Source organism: Porites lutea, chromosome 4 (assembly GCF_958299795.1).
Source record: "Porites lutea chromosome 4, jaPorLute2.1, whole genome shotgun sequence".
Classification (NCBI taxonomy): domain Eukaryota; kingdom Metazoa; phylum Cnidaria; class Anthozoa; order Scleractinia; family Poritidae; genus Porites; species Porites lutea.
The window spans coordinates 5,096,934-5,115,717 of NC_133204.1; the positions used below are offsets into that span (position 1 = coordinate 5,096,934).

General features: G+C 38.1%; 1 protein-coding gene and 1 long non-coding RNA gene across 2 annotated transcripts; both read right to left on the reverse strand.

The window, feature by feature from the left end:
- Positions 1-6: 6 nt before the first annotated feature.
- LOC140934062 (uncharacterized) lies at positions 7-14,131 on the reverse strand. The gene is made up of 13 exons (XM_073383746.1): positions 14,061-14,131; positions 13,351-13,444; positions 13,128-13,181; positions 12,838-12,899; positions 12,325-12,398; positions 11,604-11,683; positions 9,948-10,042; positions 9,659-9,721; positions 3,392-3,446; positions 3,140-3,272; positions 1,719-1,808; positions 778-915; positions 7-347 (listed from the first exon to the last, which is right to left on the reverse strand). The coding sequence occupies exons 1-13, from the start codon at positions 14,099-14,101 to the stop codon at positions 7-9; spliced, it is 1,320 nt and encodes a 439-aa protein (XP_073239847.1). The 5' UTR covers positions 14,102-14,131.
- Positions 14,132-14,180: 49 nt separating this feature from the next.
- On the reverse strand, positions 14,181-17,846 carry LOC140935031 (uncharacterized). Its single transcript, XR_012165161.1, has 3 exons — positions 17,628-17,846; positions 15,673-15,751; positions 14,181-14,622 (listed from the first exon to the last, which is right to left on the reverse strand). It is a non-coding gene; the product is annotated as an uncharacterized lncRNA (long non-coding RNA).
- Positions 17,847-18,784: the final 938 nt, after the last annotated feature.

Consider the following 18,784-nt stretch of genomic DNA (forward strand, 5'->3'; position numbering starts at 1 on the left):
ATTTATTTAAGGTTCGTAAAGCAAACAAAGACAGATACCGGAGCAGCCTGACTCATCTGAAACACAGTGAAGCGGGGGAACTTGTTGGTCAGAGCTGCAACAAAGCTCATCCTGTACTGAACAGCGTTCATCATGCTCAGAATCCGATTCAGTGTCTGATTCATTAAAAGAGGCCAAGGGAGGAAGGTCTACACACCACAGGCTCTCATCATCGTCACCATCATCATCCTCGTCTTCATTTAAGTCGTCACTGCTGTCAAATGTCAGAGGGGGCAGCGAGTCGTTATCAGACAAGTCCAAGTCTGAGTCCTCTTTTTCACTACACGTGCTTCGATTATCTTCGTTTTCTGTAAGAACAAAATAAATTATTATTCATCCAAAATATTTCCCTGTTTCTGATTCGCGAGCTTGCGGTCACCAAATTTGGAAGATGTTTGCCTTTATTCTATGATTGACTTGAAGTTAGACGCACAGACACTGACAGAACCTCCCCAATATGTATATTAAATCATACTCGGCCTCATCCAGTAATTGTTAACTATTTTGGATTTCACGACTTCTTTGAGGCATACATGTATGATGTATCAGTGATACCAAACACTGAGTCCTGTCTACCTCATATTAACTGTACGCCTTTTGTACGCACAATAATCGAGAAACCTGAGAAAATTTGAGGAACAATGAAGTACTGCATAGTGATAAAGTGAATTCATGGGGTTATCAGATAGGAGAAATCAAATGAATTTACACAGCAAATGTCATTGATAACAAACCTACCAAAATTTGTAGGTCTGAGTGTATCCTTTTTTACTGAAGAAGCTAATGCAGGATCAGGACTATCTGCCTGGTTTGCAATATTCCAATTTCTCTTACTTCCCACTCGAGTTTTCGATGTGTTTTCCAGGACAGAACAAGCTGTAAAAGGTAGTTAAAACACTAGGTATAGTTAACTTATTACAAATCGTTTTAATCATTTACCTTACAGGGACTTTGTCACTCTATTTTTATATCTTTGTAAAAAGCCAAAATGTATTTGCATCAATTTGAATTCAAATTTAACTAATGGTCCAGTTTTGTTATTTCAAACTATATTTAGGCCTTGAAACTGTCGTCCTGTCCTGTCGTCTATTGCAATGGATGGTACCAACAAAATTATTTTTGTTAGTGCTCCCTGATAAAATTTTTCGTAACTCTACAAGAGCATTTTGTGTATGAGTTATGGCACTAAGTAATGACTTCTGTTCAGCACAGAATTGACCTAAAACAGCAATATCCTTGAGACAACTCGCCCTTTTTAGCAAAGTACCAAGTTTTTGTGAGAAAATCCCCTTTTCAGCATATTAAAAACAATCAAATCTGGCCATTTAATGTAAAATCACGTGAATTGGCAAAAGGAGATTCTTAGGCTTTTTGATCAAATCACCTGGGCACAGTTGTTCGAAGGCTGATTAGCTCTTAACCCAGGGTTACTCTTTCGTTGGTTCAAAAGCATTTTCTCAGCTAATTTTCTCTGTTATTTTTAAGAGCATCCAATCATCAACTTGTCAACAAAAAGAATTAAACTGAATGTACCTTTTAAGCTTTCATATCTGAAGTCAAATTCTACAATAACCCTGGGTTATCTTAACCCACCTTTGAACCTGGCCCGGCATTTTTAAAAGGACATAACTAAAGAAAGGATTTTTTTTTAATATTTCAGCATTTTCAATACTACTGACCTTGTTGGTGCTGTTGATTGCTGGTAGTACTTTTCTTTTCACCTTGGCTGCAGCATGGAGCTTTTTCCTTCTCAGCTGATTCAGTCATTTCTAATGGAGAATTAAACACATACAGACAGAGACAGGTTATCCCTTTGCAAGTTTGAAGTTCTGATTCAAAATACACTTGATTACCAATGGTTGGTTGCTGACGAGAAACTAAACTTGCATTGAACCAGATGCTTCACTAAATCATTCATTCATTCATTTACCAAGAAATTTATAATATATTAAAGATGATAGACACTATTCTAAATAAATTATTTTACAAATGTTCGAAGTGCTAATGACAAGGAAGCCTACATAGAAGCCGGGGGCTTATCCTACAAAACATCTTTCAAGACAACTTGAAATTTAGTTTGTTTAGTTTGACTACCTTGTCCAAAGACATTGAAAGGAAATTAATTCCACAAAGTATGATAGCGTGAAAAATTCTTCAGCTAAAAATTAAGGCTTCAGAGGAGAACATCAACCTAATTCCCCTTCCAGAAACAAGGGGAATGGCTACAAGCGTTTGGTGCAATGATTTCGGCATTGTTTGGGCAGACAAGCGTTACTTATGACTGGTTAATGGTTGGCTTGAATACCATCGACCAATTGTAACAAATGCTTGTCCACCCGAACAATCCCTGAAACAGGGTTCATACAAATAATTGCAACCATTTTCTAGGACTTTTGAAGGACAACATTTGATTTTCAAGGACCATTTACCAGGAATGTTATTTCATAGATTGCACAAAAATACACATTCCCAGTCCATTCTAACAGAACTTTAAGGCTTGAAATGTTTGCTCCACCAACTTCTCTACATTTTTCAGTTCACTTGTCTTGAATTGACAGTTAATTATTGCATAAACAAAAAACGCTTTATGTAAATCACCTTTAAGTTCTCTGAGCAATGATTTATACTCTGTCTTGAACAAGCAAAAAGGATTGAAAAACGCTTTTCGCGTTACTACATTCAAAGCTGAAGAAAATACAAGGACATTTCAAGGACTTGTACAGACATTTAAGGACTTTTCAAGGTCTTTTCAAGACTGCGCGAACTCTGAAGTCACTGCACCAAAAGCTTGTAGCCATTCTCCCTAAAGTTTCCAAAGTGGGGAATACTGGTGAGGAAAAAAGCTTGACTCCTCACATACTTTAACACAAACAGCCACCTGGCCCCAGTTGTTCAATAGATGGATAGCACTATCCACTGTTCAAACAACCAGGGCCAACAATACAAAATAACTAAAGGCACTTGCATTATTGCAAATTACAAGAGTTATCTCTTTATTGTCTGGTGTTTTAGGATCAAATATTGGTCACACTGCAGACGGTAATATCCAACCATTGCTCAGTGCCATTAAAATAAAACAGTTGTGATACTAATTACATACCTTTCTTGAATGCAACAGCTTGGCAAAGCAAGTTCAGAGTGGATGAACAGCACTTTTGAGCAAATGAATTCACTGCCATAGCTTTTTCAGGAAAACCAAGTTCAAAGTAAGCCTGAGCAAAGCGGTAATGACCCTGAAACAAAGATTTCTTGAGCATTAAAATAGTCCTCTTCAGATTAGGGACTCACACAAGATGCCAGCATAATTACAAGATCCAGCATAGACTGGTTATGTATAGGTTGTAGTAAATACCTTTTCCCACTCTGGCTTGAGATACACTGCTCTCTTTGCATCAGACAGGGCCTCCCTGTGGTTGGATCAGAAAAAAAGGACTGTGGCTAAGATTTGAAGTCCACAGGTGTATGCAAGTAGTAGGCTACTAACTTATGTCCAGAGATGTCTATCATAAAGAGTATCAATCTCACTAACTTGCAATTATCCTGCTAACCAACTTCACTTTCACGTTCTCTCTCCTACCCGTCAAGGGAGACCTGTCTCTCTCTTGCTCCATAGGGATGGGTAGGAGAGAATGCTAGGAACCAGGTTGCCTGCTAACTAGATATCTGAAGTAGGCAGGGAATTGAATGGCAGGGTAGTTTTTCGATCAATTTAGTTTTCTGGAAAACTGACCACCCACCCCTTCCCTACGTGAACATTATCACTTACTATGAGGGGTGATCTCCGCCAATATTCTGTTTCAAATTCCATTATGACGAACCTGCAATTTCCGGTTCCATCATCAGAACCGAAATTAGACCCACAGAACAGAAATTGAGAAGTCGGAACCGAAATTGAACCAACGGAACCGAAATTAACAAGTCAGAACCGAAATTGAACTAACAGAACTGAAATTAACGAGTCAGAACCGAAATTGAACTAACAGAACAGAAATTACCAAGTTAGAACCGAAATTGAACTAACAGAACAGAAATTAACAAGTCAGAACCGAAATTAACAAGACAGAACCGAAATTGAACCAACAGAACAGAAATTGACACAACCGTCAATTTCGGTTCTAAATGGGACTGGGGCCGTGAAGACAGCGCTGACCGAGTGAAGCCCGGGGAAAACCACTTTACTGCCGTATGTATAATTCCAACATGGCTGCCAATGAGAGTGTGTTTCTTAGAAGTATCAGAGATGTTGTTGGAGAAGTGTTGAGAGATCTGCGGGCTTCAGTCGCTGAAAGAACATTTTATCGCCTTGACTGGGTGCTAAATATTGTCAATAGGTACGCAGATTCGCTGAGTACGACTGTTGACCTAGATCAAGTCCACTTTCTCCTTCGAGAAGCTCGCGAGTGTCTGTGTCTGTTAGATTTTAACCCGGCTCTCTTTTTTTTTCTATCAAAAGCATTGTCTCGGATAATTTTCTCTATTCTTTTTAGAGTATCCAATCACCAAATTGTAGACAAAAAGAATTCAACTGAATTTGCTTTCTACGCTTTCATGTCTTAATTCATATTTCGCACTAACCCTGGGTTTATCTCAACCCAGCTGTGAACAACCCAGCCGTGGTGTTTATCCACATGGTACTCTGGGCACCAGATATCCCACCCCCCCCCCCCACCCCCCAATTTCGGATTAAAGAAATCTTGGTGAAAAAATGTCTCTCGCTTCCATTTGAGCTTCTGATGCAGTGAGTTGTTCTTTGGATTTTATTACAGGCTTCTGGAGCCAGGGTATATCCGGTAACTGGTCAAGTCGCCCGAAAGTCATCTCACCCGAAGTCATATCGCCCGAAACCAGAGTTATGTCGCCCGAAATACATAGTCATTTCGCCCGCAATTTTACTTCATTTCATTTCAGCGCTGTCGTTGTTCCTTGCTATGAACTATTAAAGCCGTTCATTCTACAGTAAAGATTCTAGTAATTATAAGCAGAACTGAATTTTTCACACATATCAGAAAGATACATTCAAGTTCTCTTAGTTTGATTTCTCGTATAAAAAACAACCTGAAACTTCTACAGCGGTTTTTGTTGTATATTGTTAACCACACGAACAAAGCGTGTTAGCATCATTCCCCTTAGGATCAGACGCGGCATAAATTATCGCGACTTGTTTAGTTGTTCCTTGTTTCCTCAGGCGGTCCCACTTAAATTTTGATCCGGTTAACCATATATAAAGAGGGTAAATTAATAATAGCAACCTCATTCCGAGATAATCAGCTAGCTGAAACACGAGATCGTTACGCGTACGCAAAAGAATTATACAATCAGCCTTTATCCCTGTATCGAGTGCGGAAATGAAGTTCGACCATGCCAGCATGCCCTCCAGTGCGACGATTGCGGCTTTTGGCAGCATCGTATCTGCCGGACTGGTATCGACCAAGCCACCTACCGTTTGGCAGTAATCAGAGGAAGAATGGATTGGTTGTGTGTTGCATGTTCTCTTGCAGCATCGAACCCAAGTGACCGGGTCCCCGCTGCTGAGAGCACAAGAACCGACTTCGCCCAAGGTAAGGAAATTTTAATTTTATTCTGAAACGAGAACTTAACCTTTCTAGGCCAAGTCTTTTCTTGAACATTTCTTTCCTTAACGAGTTTACGATAAAAATGCGGTTATATTTTTGCTTTGCAGATCTTTCTCCAGAGTATCCGCCTCCTATTGACACCAGCCAGTCCATAAATAATTTCTCTGGTGAGTAAAAAATAATATAACCTTAAACTTTCCTTTCCTTAGAAGTAACTGAACTCAACCAGTATAAGAAGCTAACTTTAAAACTTAACACAGAAAAAGTAACACAATCGTAGAATGATTGACCGTCCTTAATTAACGTTAACTAGAACATCTCCACCTAGATGAAGACAAGAAGTTTTTTTCATTACACATTAAAACACCTTAAATATGGTTACATGTGGCCCTCAATCAAATTCAACAAGGCCTGAATGGGCCAAAGATCCTCAGTAAACAACACTGTTGGCAATGGACAACATTCCACGTATCCATAACTGTTCTGGGGAGTAGTTATGCTCAGAACTTAATGGGCCTCTGTTGTGTCCTTCCCAAAATAGCTTCAAGTTTTCATTAATCCTTGGAACAAATACAAAATGTAGTGCAAACAAATGAAGCTCGTTTGTTGGATCCAATACACCAGAACTTTCCATGTGGTAAAATAAATGATAAAACACATATGTGCAACCGACAAAGACATCCCTCCATAACCTCTCTATTCTTTGATTGTGGACACTCCGCCCAGCAATGTGGCTTCCTCTGTCAGGATCTCGCATGGGGTGCAAAAGCATAAACAAAGCCACTTCTACATTTTCTCTACCTTTATCCGACCTTACTCTTGAAGGTAGCCCATAGCTTTGTACAGCTGTGTGAAACAACCTGAAGACAGTATTGGCACGGTTGTTTGTTGACGCGTTTAGGTAGACAATCATTCTGGAATATCCGTCAATACCGCCATGGATGACAATTCTCCACCTGCTGTACATAATAATAACGATGATGATGATAATGTCAATCACACATCCAACGACACTTTCTTTGCTTTGCTTTGCCCGGAATCTCAATTCTGATGCAAAACCAAAGAAACTTTTGATCCTAAATAAGTACGGTACAGATGATCCTTGGTTTAATGAACTTCAAGGTAACAAAGTCCTCAGTACTATGATCCTCAGTACTATGAATGATAATGTGTGGTTCCAGAAAATATCCATACCCCCACCACGGAAGACACTTTGATTTGCACCCCCCCACCCCCCAGGATTTTCCGTTCCAGGGGGTCTTTGATGACCCCCCTCCCCCCAGGAATTTCCAGAATTTCAAAATGGGGACTTCGCTTACCACACTTTAGAAATTCAAAGTAGTTTGGGCACTTATAAACAAAGAAAGTTAATACTAAGTCAGTTATGAAAATACGGAAGAATTTTATTACAACAGTGCAGCGTAAACGTTTGTTAAGTTTATTATTCAACCAAACTTTTAGCTTTTTCGCCATCACGTTTGCAAATTATGTCTGTGTTGTTTTTTGGTAAGCTTATAAATTAAGCTTAAACATTTGGTTTGCAAAGTTTAAACGTCGATTGTTCTACGTTTTTGTGTTTACTGCGACACGAACGTTATGAAGAAAATGTAAGTTTCACCCGCTTAAACAACTTTGCAAACGGTAGCAAGAAAAACCCAGAAACTTACAAGGTTCCTGTCTGGCTGTTTTTATTTCTACAGATTTTGTCAGTTTCTTCAGGTTGACTATTATTTAAGGGCCGAAAACTTCACCAACACGTACATGCCAATGCGCTAGATTTCGTGAACGTCGTCACGATTGCAGAATTTACTAGCCAGGTAGCCGGGCCTTGTGAAGGTCGAGCAAGAAATGGGAACGAAAGTATTCTCGTCTCATCGCATTTTTCATGAGTTTCCACGCACAGTAAACGCTGATAAAACATGAAACCTATCAAAAATGTGTGTCATGCATGTCAAGGAAGCGAAAAGGGATACTCAGTGAACAGAAGTGAAAGCACTTTAATGTCGGTCAGACGAAGACGAGACGAAGAGAAGACTCCAGTTATGTCCGCCATTTTCAATCGTTTTCGACTTCGTTCCAAAGACACATCGTTCTTCTGGAGATTGTAGCGCTAGCGAACTCAAAGAAAAACAGAAACATTAAAGCTAATGATGTTAACCTCATGTCAATGGCCAGGAGTACCGACTTTTTTTTCAAAACAACGTACGTAGGTATGTTTTTGTGCTTGAGATCGATCGTACGTTGCTTTCAATGTTTTGTACATGGTCTGTCACCCCTTGGAAAATAGTTTCCTACGAACCCCCCATACCCCTCGGAAATTACTGCCTTTGAATCCCCCCTCCCCCTCGGAATTTCCAATGGTCTTCCGTGGGGGGGGTATGGATATTTTCTGGAACCACACAATGCCTTAGAAATGGTGAAGTGTATGAATATGGACTTTGATAACCCCATTCTATGGAACATATTTTGCCACTCCCTTGGCCAGGCCTTTGTTACATAGAGGTTGAACTGTATCAAAATAAGTCCCCAAATGTAAGGCAAGTATTCAAATTTTGTTACCGGATATACCCTGGCTCCAGAAGCCTGTAATAAAATCCAAATGAACAACTCACTGCATCAGAAGCTCAAATGGAAGCGAGAGACATTTTTTTACCAAGATGTCTTTAATCTGAAATTGGGGGGCGGGGGTGGGGGGGGGGATATCTGGTGCCCAGAGTACCATGTGGATAAACACCACGGCTGGGTTGTTCACAGCTGGGTTGAGATAACCCCAGGGTTAGTGCGAAATATGAATTAAGACATGAAAGCGTAGAAAGAAAATTCAGTTGAATTCTTTTTGTCTACAATTTGGTGATTGGATACTCTAAAAAGAATAGAGAAAATTATCCGAGACAATACTTTTGATAGAAAAAAAAAGAGAGCCGGGTTAAAATCTAACAGACACAGACACTCGCGAGCTTCTCGAAGGAGAAAGTGGACTTGATCTAGGTCAACAGTCGTACTCAGCGAATCTGCGTACCTATTGACAATATTTAGCAGCCAGTCAAGAGGATAAAATGCTCTTTCAGCGACCGAAGCCCGCAGATCTCTCAACACTTCTCCAACAACATCTCTGATACTTCTAAGAAACACACTCTCATTGGCAGCCATGTTGGAATTATACATACGGCAGTAAAGTGGTTTTCCCCGGGCTTCACTCGGTCAGCGCTGTCTTCACGGCCCCAGTCCCATTTAGAACCGAAATTGACGGTTGTGTCAATTTCTGTTCTGTTGGTTCAATTTCGGTTCTGTCTTGTTAATTTCGGTTCTGACTTGTTAATTTCTGTTCTGTTAGTTCAATTTCGGTTCTAACTTGGTAATTTCTGTTCTGTTAGTTCAATTTCGGTTCTGACTTGTTAATGTCGGTTCTGTTGGTTCAATTTCGGTTCCGACTTCTCAATTTCTGTTCTGTTGGTCTAATTTCGGTTCTGATGATGGAACCGGAAATTGCAGGTTCGTCATAATAGAATTTGAAACAGAATATTGGCGGAGATCACCCCTCATAACTTACTTCTCACTTAGGGCAAAATGTTGGCTTAGGGGAGGGGTAGGTGGGCAGTTTCCCAGACACCTAAATAGCGTAGCGTGTGAATGATGTCAAAGTGACTAATTTGCAATTTTTGTCTGAGTTTTGTCATTTTTCTCATTTTAATGACAAAAGACAGACAAACATGACATTTTAATAAGAAAAGTCAGACAAAAGTGAGGAATTCGCTAATGTTAATTTCAGTTTGTTTGTCTGAGTTTCGGGTCTATAAATAGTAACTGGCACAGCGCTATTGATTCAGTTCTTTAGGTTCTATTTTCCTTGTTTTCCAGACGAGTAAAAAGGGGTAATACTCACAGTAGCCATGGAAAAATAACCAATATTGGTCCTTAGTGACAGTCCCGAGAATACTAAGGAATTATTCAGGAATCCCTCCCTCATTAGTCTGACTATCTGTTTCAAGTTATGATTAAACTGAAAGTAGCCATCAGACACGTTTAACTTACATTCTTTGACTAACCTTAATTTTTTTAACTTGAGATAACTTTGAGCTCTGTTGCCATACAACAAGGGATCAAATGGACTAGGAAAAAATTTTTAAATTCTTAAAACTTTGCATATAACTGTATGTTAAACTTTGCATATTTCACAACCTACTGAGCCATACAAATTAAACAACAAAGAAATGTTCAATGGAAGCACGCATACCAAAACATACATGTTATTACTGACTTGGAAAAAGATCACTTTTTAATCTCAAATAACAAACATTGATTGATTATTACTACACTGATGTTTAAAATATTTACCTGAATTCAATCGCATGTGAATAGAAAGAAACAGCTGCTTCGTATTCGCCAGCCATAAATTGATCATTGCCTTTCAACCTTAGCTCAGTGCAAATCTACACCAACAACAACTCATGTAAGTATTTTTCAACAAATCATGTAGCAAACTGATATATTAGAACAACATTTTCTTTCAATTATCTTTACAAGGTTGAATTTATTCAACTGCAGTGTAACATCAGTCAATTAAAAACTGATGAATTGACATACCAGCATGCAAAGAAAGTTGTGTCTGCATAGCCCAGGTGGGGCTATGGTGGATTCTGTGATGGGGCTGGTGGATTCTGTGATGGGGCTAGTGAATTCTGTTCTTAACTTGTCTGACAGGCAAGTTTAGTAATTTGGGGGGAATTTTTTGGGGAATAACTATAATCAATCCTTTTCGTTAATTTATATTTAAAGGCTTGTTAAAATAACTCTCAGGCTAGTACACGCTAGCTACAGCTTCCCTAAATGGCAAGCTGTAAAACTGGCTTTCTTTGCACCCTGCATAACATTAGAAAGTGAAAACAGGACACAAGATAGTAGCGTGCATTACAGACACACACGTAATCCAACACCTGGATAGTAAAGTCTACAAAGCAGCACTGAAATCCTTGTTCTAGACCCCCAATAGACTCAACAAATTACTGGAAGTGTGTTTCAATTTCCCTTCAACCTGATTGGCAAATCGATAATTGGCTTTTTTAACAAGCCAGGCCAATAAGATAAGATAAGATAATTTATTTAATGTCAGACACACAGGGGGTGGTCTCCCAATCCCCCGAGCCACGGGCTCATGATAAAAGTGTTTGACAATACAAAAGAAAAATTAATTAATTAATATCTCAATAGCAACTAATTAAATTTAAAAATAAATAAAAATAAATAAAAAAAATAAAACATCTATCTATAAAAATAAATCGGGTCAAAGGCAATTGCTGCATTGACAGCCGATAAAATTTAACTTAGTTAAAAGTCTCCGAAAGGATGATGCATTAGGTGCGTTTTTTACAGCAGATGCCAACTGGTTCCAGATGAGCGAGATCGTGTACGTATATGAACCATGAAGGAATCTACTATTATATGAAGTTTGAACAACATCATCAAGTTTGTGCCAATCATGGCACATACACAAATCCTGGTACACAGGTGGAGGCCCAGATCAAGGATTTCGGCACTGGCTCACAGAAAGACTGCTTGGGAGCTAATTGGGTCAATTTTTGCTGGGTATGTGTAGCTGGCCTCTCAGAACCCCTAACCCATTGTAGTCTATTGTTTGGCCGGTTAAAGACCATCCCCATTTCAGTCACTTTTGGACAAATATAATTTACTTTAAATGCCACTTTCTGTTTATGCCTCTTTACCTCATAAAGTCTAGTACATCAGTTATCCTAAAATGAATTCACACTTTTTTTTCAAATTCCTAGATCCCAAAATTTTTTTAACCTGAAAATTCCAGATATGTGCGGCCCCATTCTATCAACTCTAATGAGGATGTAACCCCATTACAATAAACCCAGTCGGGGAAATGCAACCCCATCCAGCGGAACATCCCCATTAGCCTCCCCAGAGACTCAACCAGAAGTTTAGTTTTGCCTGTGATGCAGACTTCAAGATAACTGCAGAAATAATTACCGGTTCTTTCCTTTTCACTGAATCCTCAAATTTTGTGACACAGTCACCATGCTTGGCAATCTGGTAGATATGTTTCAGTGCTGTAAGGGAAAAAATAACTTACACATGTATCTATAGTTATACTTGCAAGTTAGCTAAATTATACTAGCCATCAGTGAACAAGAATCATGTCTTTGTTCCCCAAATCAAGTACTACGGTCAGGCCACAATAAATGCCACAGTTCACTGAGAAAGTAAACAAAAGCTTTCAAAATTTGTGACAATGAGCCCAAATCAGCCTCCCACTGTGGTACTTACTTTGTCACAATTGTATTTTTTCCTTTAATATTGTCTTTTTTTTGAACCACTGTAAAATACAAATCAATCTTGGCAGTAGGGGCAGGAGGGGGAACAAATGTTAATGTTACAACAAATAAATTTGACAATTTCTGCAGATCCTTTAGTGTTAAAACAGAATGTAAAGTGCGGCCTTTCTTCAAGGGTAGAACTCACAAGTTAAGTTACTGTAAAACCCTCCATAAGCCACCACCTAAAATGCCCAGAGGTTCCAGCTATAGTGCTTTGACTGGGCAAACATGTACACATACTTGTAAGAGGTCATTCCACATGGAGGTTTGACTGTAGAAATAGTTATTTTACAATGTGCTGCAATTAGTTGAGAGAGGTTCAGGCACTGTTTTGAGAGCAAGTTGATTCTAACATGAACAGCATTAATTTGTACCTTGATGAAGAATGGTCAGTGAAAGCATCTGAATTCTTTTCTGATCTAGAGCGAAATTTCCACTGAAGCAATGACTGAAAAAAAAAAACAAACAGACACTGGTTGTTACCCAGTTTTCAAGCGATGGGTATGATCAAATGGGGACAAGAACCGAAACAAAAACCCAAACAGAATCCAAAAATTAACCCCCAAAAAATCTCATGCCGAATGTCTGGGCCTTAAAAATTTCCAGAAAGCATTAAATGATATAACACGAAAAATACAAACATTAGAAATAATTGAATGTTTGTGTTTGTTTATTCAACATACCATCTGAAATTATCATGAATCTTCAAAGTGTTTTGAATACTTAAAAAAAACCTGCGTAAATCAAGCCACCAAAAAAAGACTTGCCAAATTTTCCTACCCAAAAAAACCCCGGAATTAAAAATTTCTCACCAAAAAATCCTTTGAACATCTCCATCACTTGACTAATATTGTATACATGTAACACAAGAATACTGTTTGGCATACCACATAAGCGAGACAAATTCACTTTTCTTTCCAATTGTGAGAGCCCTCTCTACACAGTAGCACTGTAAAATAATGTTGAATAACTATTTAAAATCATCTGCATATAAGAAAGACAACAAATTTAAAGTAATCACCATGCACATAATGTTATGTATACCAGAACTGGTTTAATGAAACACATTGCATGGTACGTAGGCACACAGTGCATATAAGGCTGTGTAGATACTACAATAATTTTTTAAATATTATTCTAAGCACAGAAGTCTAGCACAACAAAACTGTTCACTCACATCTGTCAGTTCTTTATATATGTGGTAACTGCTATGCAGAAACTCCTCGGACACCTGTTAAATATGTCAATAAGAACCAGCCAACAAGTAAAACATTTGTCTGAATGTCAAAAGATACAGCTTGATGTCCAAAAAAGTTTTAAGAATGTGCTAGACAAAAGAATTAAAACATCCTAAGATTTGGAGTTTGAAGGCAGAACAATCACATTTCTATACAACTTACAAGGCAGGAGAAGACAATGTCCACTATTTCCTCTGCTAATTCAGCTACTTCTATGAATCTATCTGACAGGCAAGTTACCGAGTGCCAGGAACTCCTGAAGAAATCAATACAGGCCCCAGTTGTTCAAACATTGGATAGTGCTATCCACAGGATTTATCACTATCCAGCAAATAAACATTAGGGAAGCCAATTGTGTTATCCAATGGATAGAGATTTATTCAGTGGATAGCATTATCTACCTTTCAAACAACTGGCACCTGGACATTATTGAAAAATTACAAAAACAAGTGAGTGCCTAGGAACAAAAATAAGCCCACAGATTACATATTCAAAGACACTTCTGAGGCACTTACAGAGGGATGAGCTCTTTTTAAGAAATTTAGAGCTATTCTACGGGGGTGAATGAGCTACTGTAACATGACTGCAACTGGCTCTAAGGTTTTCATACAAAGCTACTATAATAATAACAATAAAATACTGATCTTCAGCAAGCTGCACCTACAAGAAAGACAGCAAAATGACCAGCAACAATATTGTGGTTTGATGTTAATAAGCATAATCTGGATAAAACAGTGCAATGGACAACAAAGTGGAAAACAGCATGATACATTGTATAAATAAAATAATAATTATTAATTTTACTTTATAATTATCTAACCATCACTATTTTAGCAGTAACTATTGCACCAAAACATTTGAACTGGCCAAACCTGGTTACTGGTATAAGTCTCATATGTTCTAGCCATGTCATATTCTGTAAAAATGAAAAAGAAAAAAAGAAAACAATAAAATCTACTCCTTAATTAATTAATGTACTTCGTATATTATAAGTTTCTGTTAACTTTATTGGTTCTGGGCAAAAATGCTCTCCTTAAATAATTGGATAATGAAACTCTCAATGCAGAAAACTTCTGCTGAGCAATAATATTATCATGAAAAATATTTCAGATGAAAACTATTTCCTGTTGGCATAGCTCCTCTTTGAGTTAAAAGAATTATGCCTAGATGGGGACCTAGACCTAAGGAAAAACTGTTATACCCACTTATACCCTGAAATCATACAGAATCACTTCCAATATAGCAAGAATGTAGTTTCAGTCCCTTCCAAAACACTTTGAAAGATAAGTTGAGTTACAAAGAATTGAGTTTAAACACTTGCCTTTGAAGAGTAATTCATTCTCTTTCCAAACAAGAATGGAGTCAAAATGCAGTTCTTCACATGTTTTAACTGTCTCTCTCTATCCCTGGTATCCATGCTCAGCCACATATGAACTGGGTTCAAAGTATATTAGTATTTAGCTACATGTGGATGCTTTTCTTAAGGAGCAAAGGGGGGTGGGGGAGAGAGGGGGTTGTGCAGGGGTTTCAATAGGGAACTTAAGCAGAGACGTTTTTGAGCGACGCATGTCAACCGGAAGTGGCCGTTTTATGTTACTGGGAAGCAACTTTTCCCAACTTTTCTGGCAATTTGTCTCAGTAAGAGTAAAGATACTTAGCAAGACACATTTGGTAGCATCAAGGTATACTATTAAAAGGGAAAAGGCCTCACATCTGCTTGACATGCGTCGTCCAGAAACATTTTTGCTTCAGCTCCCTTATAAGCACCAACAACTGACCATTTTTTTTACATTTTTTATATACATGTAGATTTCTAGGCAGAATTTGTTCACGTGCAAATGTACGTAATTAAGTTATCATCATTTGTTAATTGCTTAAAGGAATGTGTGGCTGATAAACTGAAGCTCATTTTCTTGAATGAAAAACATGCTCTTTTATCCGACAGTCTGGAACTCACATTTTAGGATTTTGAAAATTCAAAATAACAACCCTTTGTTGATTTAGTTGTGTTGCTCTAATCAAATCTGCTGCTTGAATGGGTGGGTGTGCCGCCCGGTTCTCATTTTCCACATCCCTTTCCAGACCTGGCCTCTAAAATTCATACATCTTTTCAGGCTTGGCCTCTCAGAAATAAATATTACGTCATCATTACTTAGTTAAGAATGCCATCAGAAAGAATTTTTAAAATCTATTTCGAATTATATTTTTTCTTTCTCATTCATGCACTTCAGTAGCTCCGTTAAAAACCAAACCTGATTCCAGACCAAAAATGGTCAAAGTGTATACCCATTTTCAGACAGAAATGGTGCTTACCTAAATTGGGTGCAACATACCTATAATTTATAGCTTATATACATGTAAGGGAGTACTCCAACCCCCTCAGGAGCTATAATGCCCATAAATTCTCGACAGGCACACAAGCATGCAGGGGGCAAGGGAAATGGGATAAAACAACACTTAACCAAGTGCTTAGAATTCATTTACCAGTTGAGCTGTTTCTGCTGAGGTTGTAACGCTTGCACAAGGTACATGTCCTGGAATTATCACCGAGTTTCTTCTCTGCCTGATTTAATACATATAACTACAGTTAACATTTGATATGAGCAAGGTGAGTCATCACAAAAATGTAAGTTGTCAAGGACCTGAAGGGTTAGGAAATATACTGTACATGTATTCTCTGGAACGAAGTGCCAGGGGACTGGGAAAATTTGTTCGTTATATCGTGAGTTCATTATATCGAAAACCTTGATTTACTCAATTTGGAGGAAACAAGCAAAATGGTCGTTATATCAAGGTATAGTTAATGATTGATTTCCAACACCCAACATTTCTGGCTCTTAACAATTTCCGTTATAAACATTTGGATACGAAGCTATTGTCTCAGTTCGGAGCTGTACATAACTATGGCACTAGAAACACAAGAACAAGCAAACAAAACTGCTTAAAACTACTTTGCACACAAATTATATCCTCGTTGGTCTGTTTCACATTCATCTTTAGCTACCTTTTGGTCACATGTTAACATTTGTTTATTATATAAAGGTATATTTTACATTTTTTTTTTCTGGATTGTGTTCGTTATAACGAGGATTTAGTTAAATCGAGGTTCCTTATATCAAGGTTTTGTTCCATGCATTTAATTGTAATTTTTGGTCGGGCTGAAGAAACTTGTTTGTTATACCAAGGACTTGGTTATATAGAGGTCTGTTAAATCAAGGTTCCACTGTATTTGTGGAAAATCTGTAATAATCTTATCAAACTCATATGTGAAGCACCCCATGCAAGTCATTCCTAGACACTAATTATAATTATTGCAAAAAGATCATAGTCATTGATCTGATTAATCTCAATGACAGAACTATAAATTAGAATAATTTTAATGATGCCTTTCTTATTTTTGAAGTTGTTTAATATAGTGTTTGATAAACAAACCACTGACACACTTTACATGAGTACTTTCGCATCAGGGAAATATTTTGTCAGCATATCAATGTGACAACTATTTTCGCATTGATTGTACAATACACAAAGTTTTAGATATTACCTTTTGGAGTATCTGGCAGAGTTTTCTAGGCCTTTCTGCTTCAGCCAATCATGCATTAAGAAAGTGACTTTTCCTTTAAACTCTTCAGACCTTATCTTGATTGTTTTTCACGATAGTGGGAAGCAATTTCTTGGATGGATGCCAAAAATACCCCTCAAAAATATTCTTTACATAAATATCTAAAGCTATCTAAATAGGCATACTTTTTATAAAAAAATATTCTTTACATAAATATCCAAAGCTATCTAAACAGGCATATTTTTTAATGAAATATTGAAAAAGGAACAGCGTTAACCACTTCAAGAAGAATGACAAATGCCCCAGCCCCGGCAGAGGTGTTGTGACAAATTCCCCCCGCCGGGACCGACAGGATGACAAATGCCCGAGCCATAAACCAAGTCTGTTTTCACAGACGGGTCTTGTACTCTTAAATCAAAAAAGAAATTCCAAAATAGGTCGGTTGAGGGATGGCAAATTAAGAAAATTCTCGGTTTTAAAGATTTCCGTACAGCCTCATAGGTCAATAGATTCTTCTTTCACAGCAACGGCACAATGTGGCGTTGTTGTTGATAATATCTATACGTAAAATACTACACGTTTTTTCAGAGCTATGAGGCACCAGTAAGATGATGTATTCTACCAGTGGATAGTTAAATTTCAGATAACGTACTCTTGATCATGAAAAACACACTACATATGTGAGACTGCACAATACCACTGATCAAACAACATGCAAGCTAAAATTAAAAGTGAGTGAACTCTTTGACTTACTTAATTGAAAATCATGAAGCCAAAATTTAAAACTTGAAGTTAGATTATATCTAAAACAAGTAACTGCCCAACAGAATAACGAAAACCAAATCAATATGTTGGAGAAGGAGAAATCCTTACTTACATTGCTAAATTTGTCAGATTCCAAACTCTGAGCTGAGGCCATGTTGATGTTTTGTGGAATAACTCCGTAACTGGAACCGAAGTTCGGCAGACAGGCAGTCTTTAGCTTGACTAAAGTATATCTTAGACGCCGTGTTTCCAGAAACCTTCTGAGTTATTTGAAGAAATGGGCAGAATTTTCAAAACAGAGAAGCCTTGAACGGCCTACACTCTTACAGCATCACCTGAGACTGATGTGCCAAATTTCCCATGATGCAGTGGATTTGTTGTTCTTATCTCTACTCTGATTGGTTCTCTAAATATTTGTGAGAAAACGCGGGAACAAAAAAACACATGTACAGGAAAGACAGAAATAAAACAGTGTCTGAGAGAAACACTTGGCACTTGGCAACGCTCTGGATATTTGTGGAATAAAAGCGTCGTTGTTTGCAATCTCGCTGGCTTGGATAAGAACTGGACAGATTTTAAGAAAAAAAGGCGGGTTGCAAGCAAAGCTTCAGCAACCGGTATGATCCTTGTTCACAGTGCGATGATTCAGTGTTACGAGCTGATGGATCCTGATGCTTTGATACTTTGGCAGTACTAGACAGGCAAGAAAGGCAAAAGCTCAGAATTTTCTGGCCGGTGACGTCAGACTCTGTACGGGTATCGCCGACAAAATCGAAGTCGTGACGATCGCTATTGATGAAAAGACGATCTTAGAGATTATAGCGACCATCGCATTGCCATATTCAGATCAAGTTTGACAAGGTATTGGTCTGTAGTATAAGTCGTGAAATATGCAAAAAAGTGTGTTGTTCGTTCAGAGTTTTTGTTTTGTTTGTACAACCTATTCCTTTTTATTTTCTCTTTGCCGTCGTCTTCGTTGTGTTTGCTTGAGCTCGGTAGTAGCGTTACAACCCCAAACAATTCTTGATATTACGACAATTTCGCTGAAAACGCGCTTCGAAAACGACGCCTGCAGGTACCCATGCATAGCGAGGCTCTTGAAGTGACAAACGCAATATTTTAATTTTAATAATAAAAGTTCTCTCTCTCTCAGGTCAGATGATGTTATACTTCTCAAGTCGCGCTGAAACATCGTAGAAAGAAAAACAACGATACCAGGTAACATTATTTGCACTTTATTGGTAAACGTTCTCCCCTTTTAGTTAATTT

Bases quoted from the DNA above. Each gene is read 5' to 3' on its own strand.
- LOC140934062 (XM_073383746.1), bottom strand. From the start codon at position 14,101: ATGACATGGCTAGAACATATGAGACTTATACCAGTAACCAG. The intron at 12,399-12,837 runs GTATGCCAAACA...TTTTTTTTTCAG, and splicing joins GAATTTGTCTCGCTTATGTG to TCATTGCTTCAGTGGAAATT. The intron at 9,722-9,947 runs GTAAATATTTTA...ATTTTTTCCTAG, and splicing joins TCACATGCGATTGAATTCAG to TCCATTTGATCCCTTGTTGT.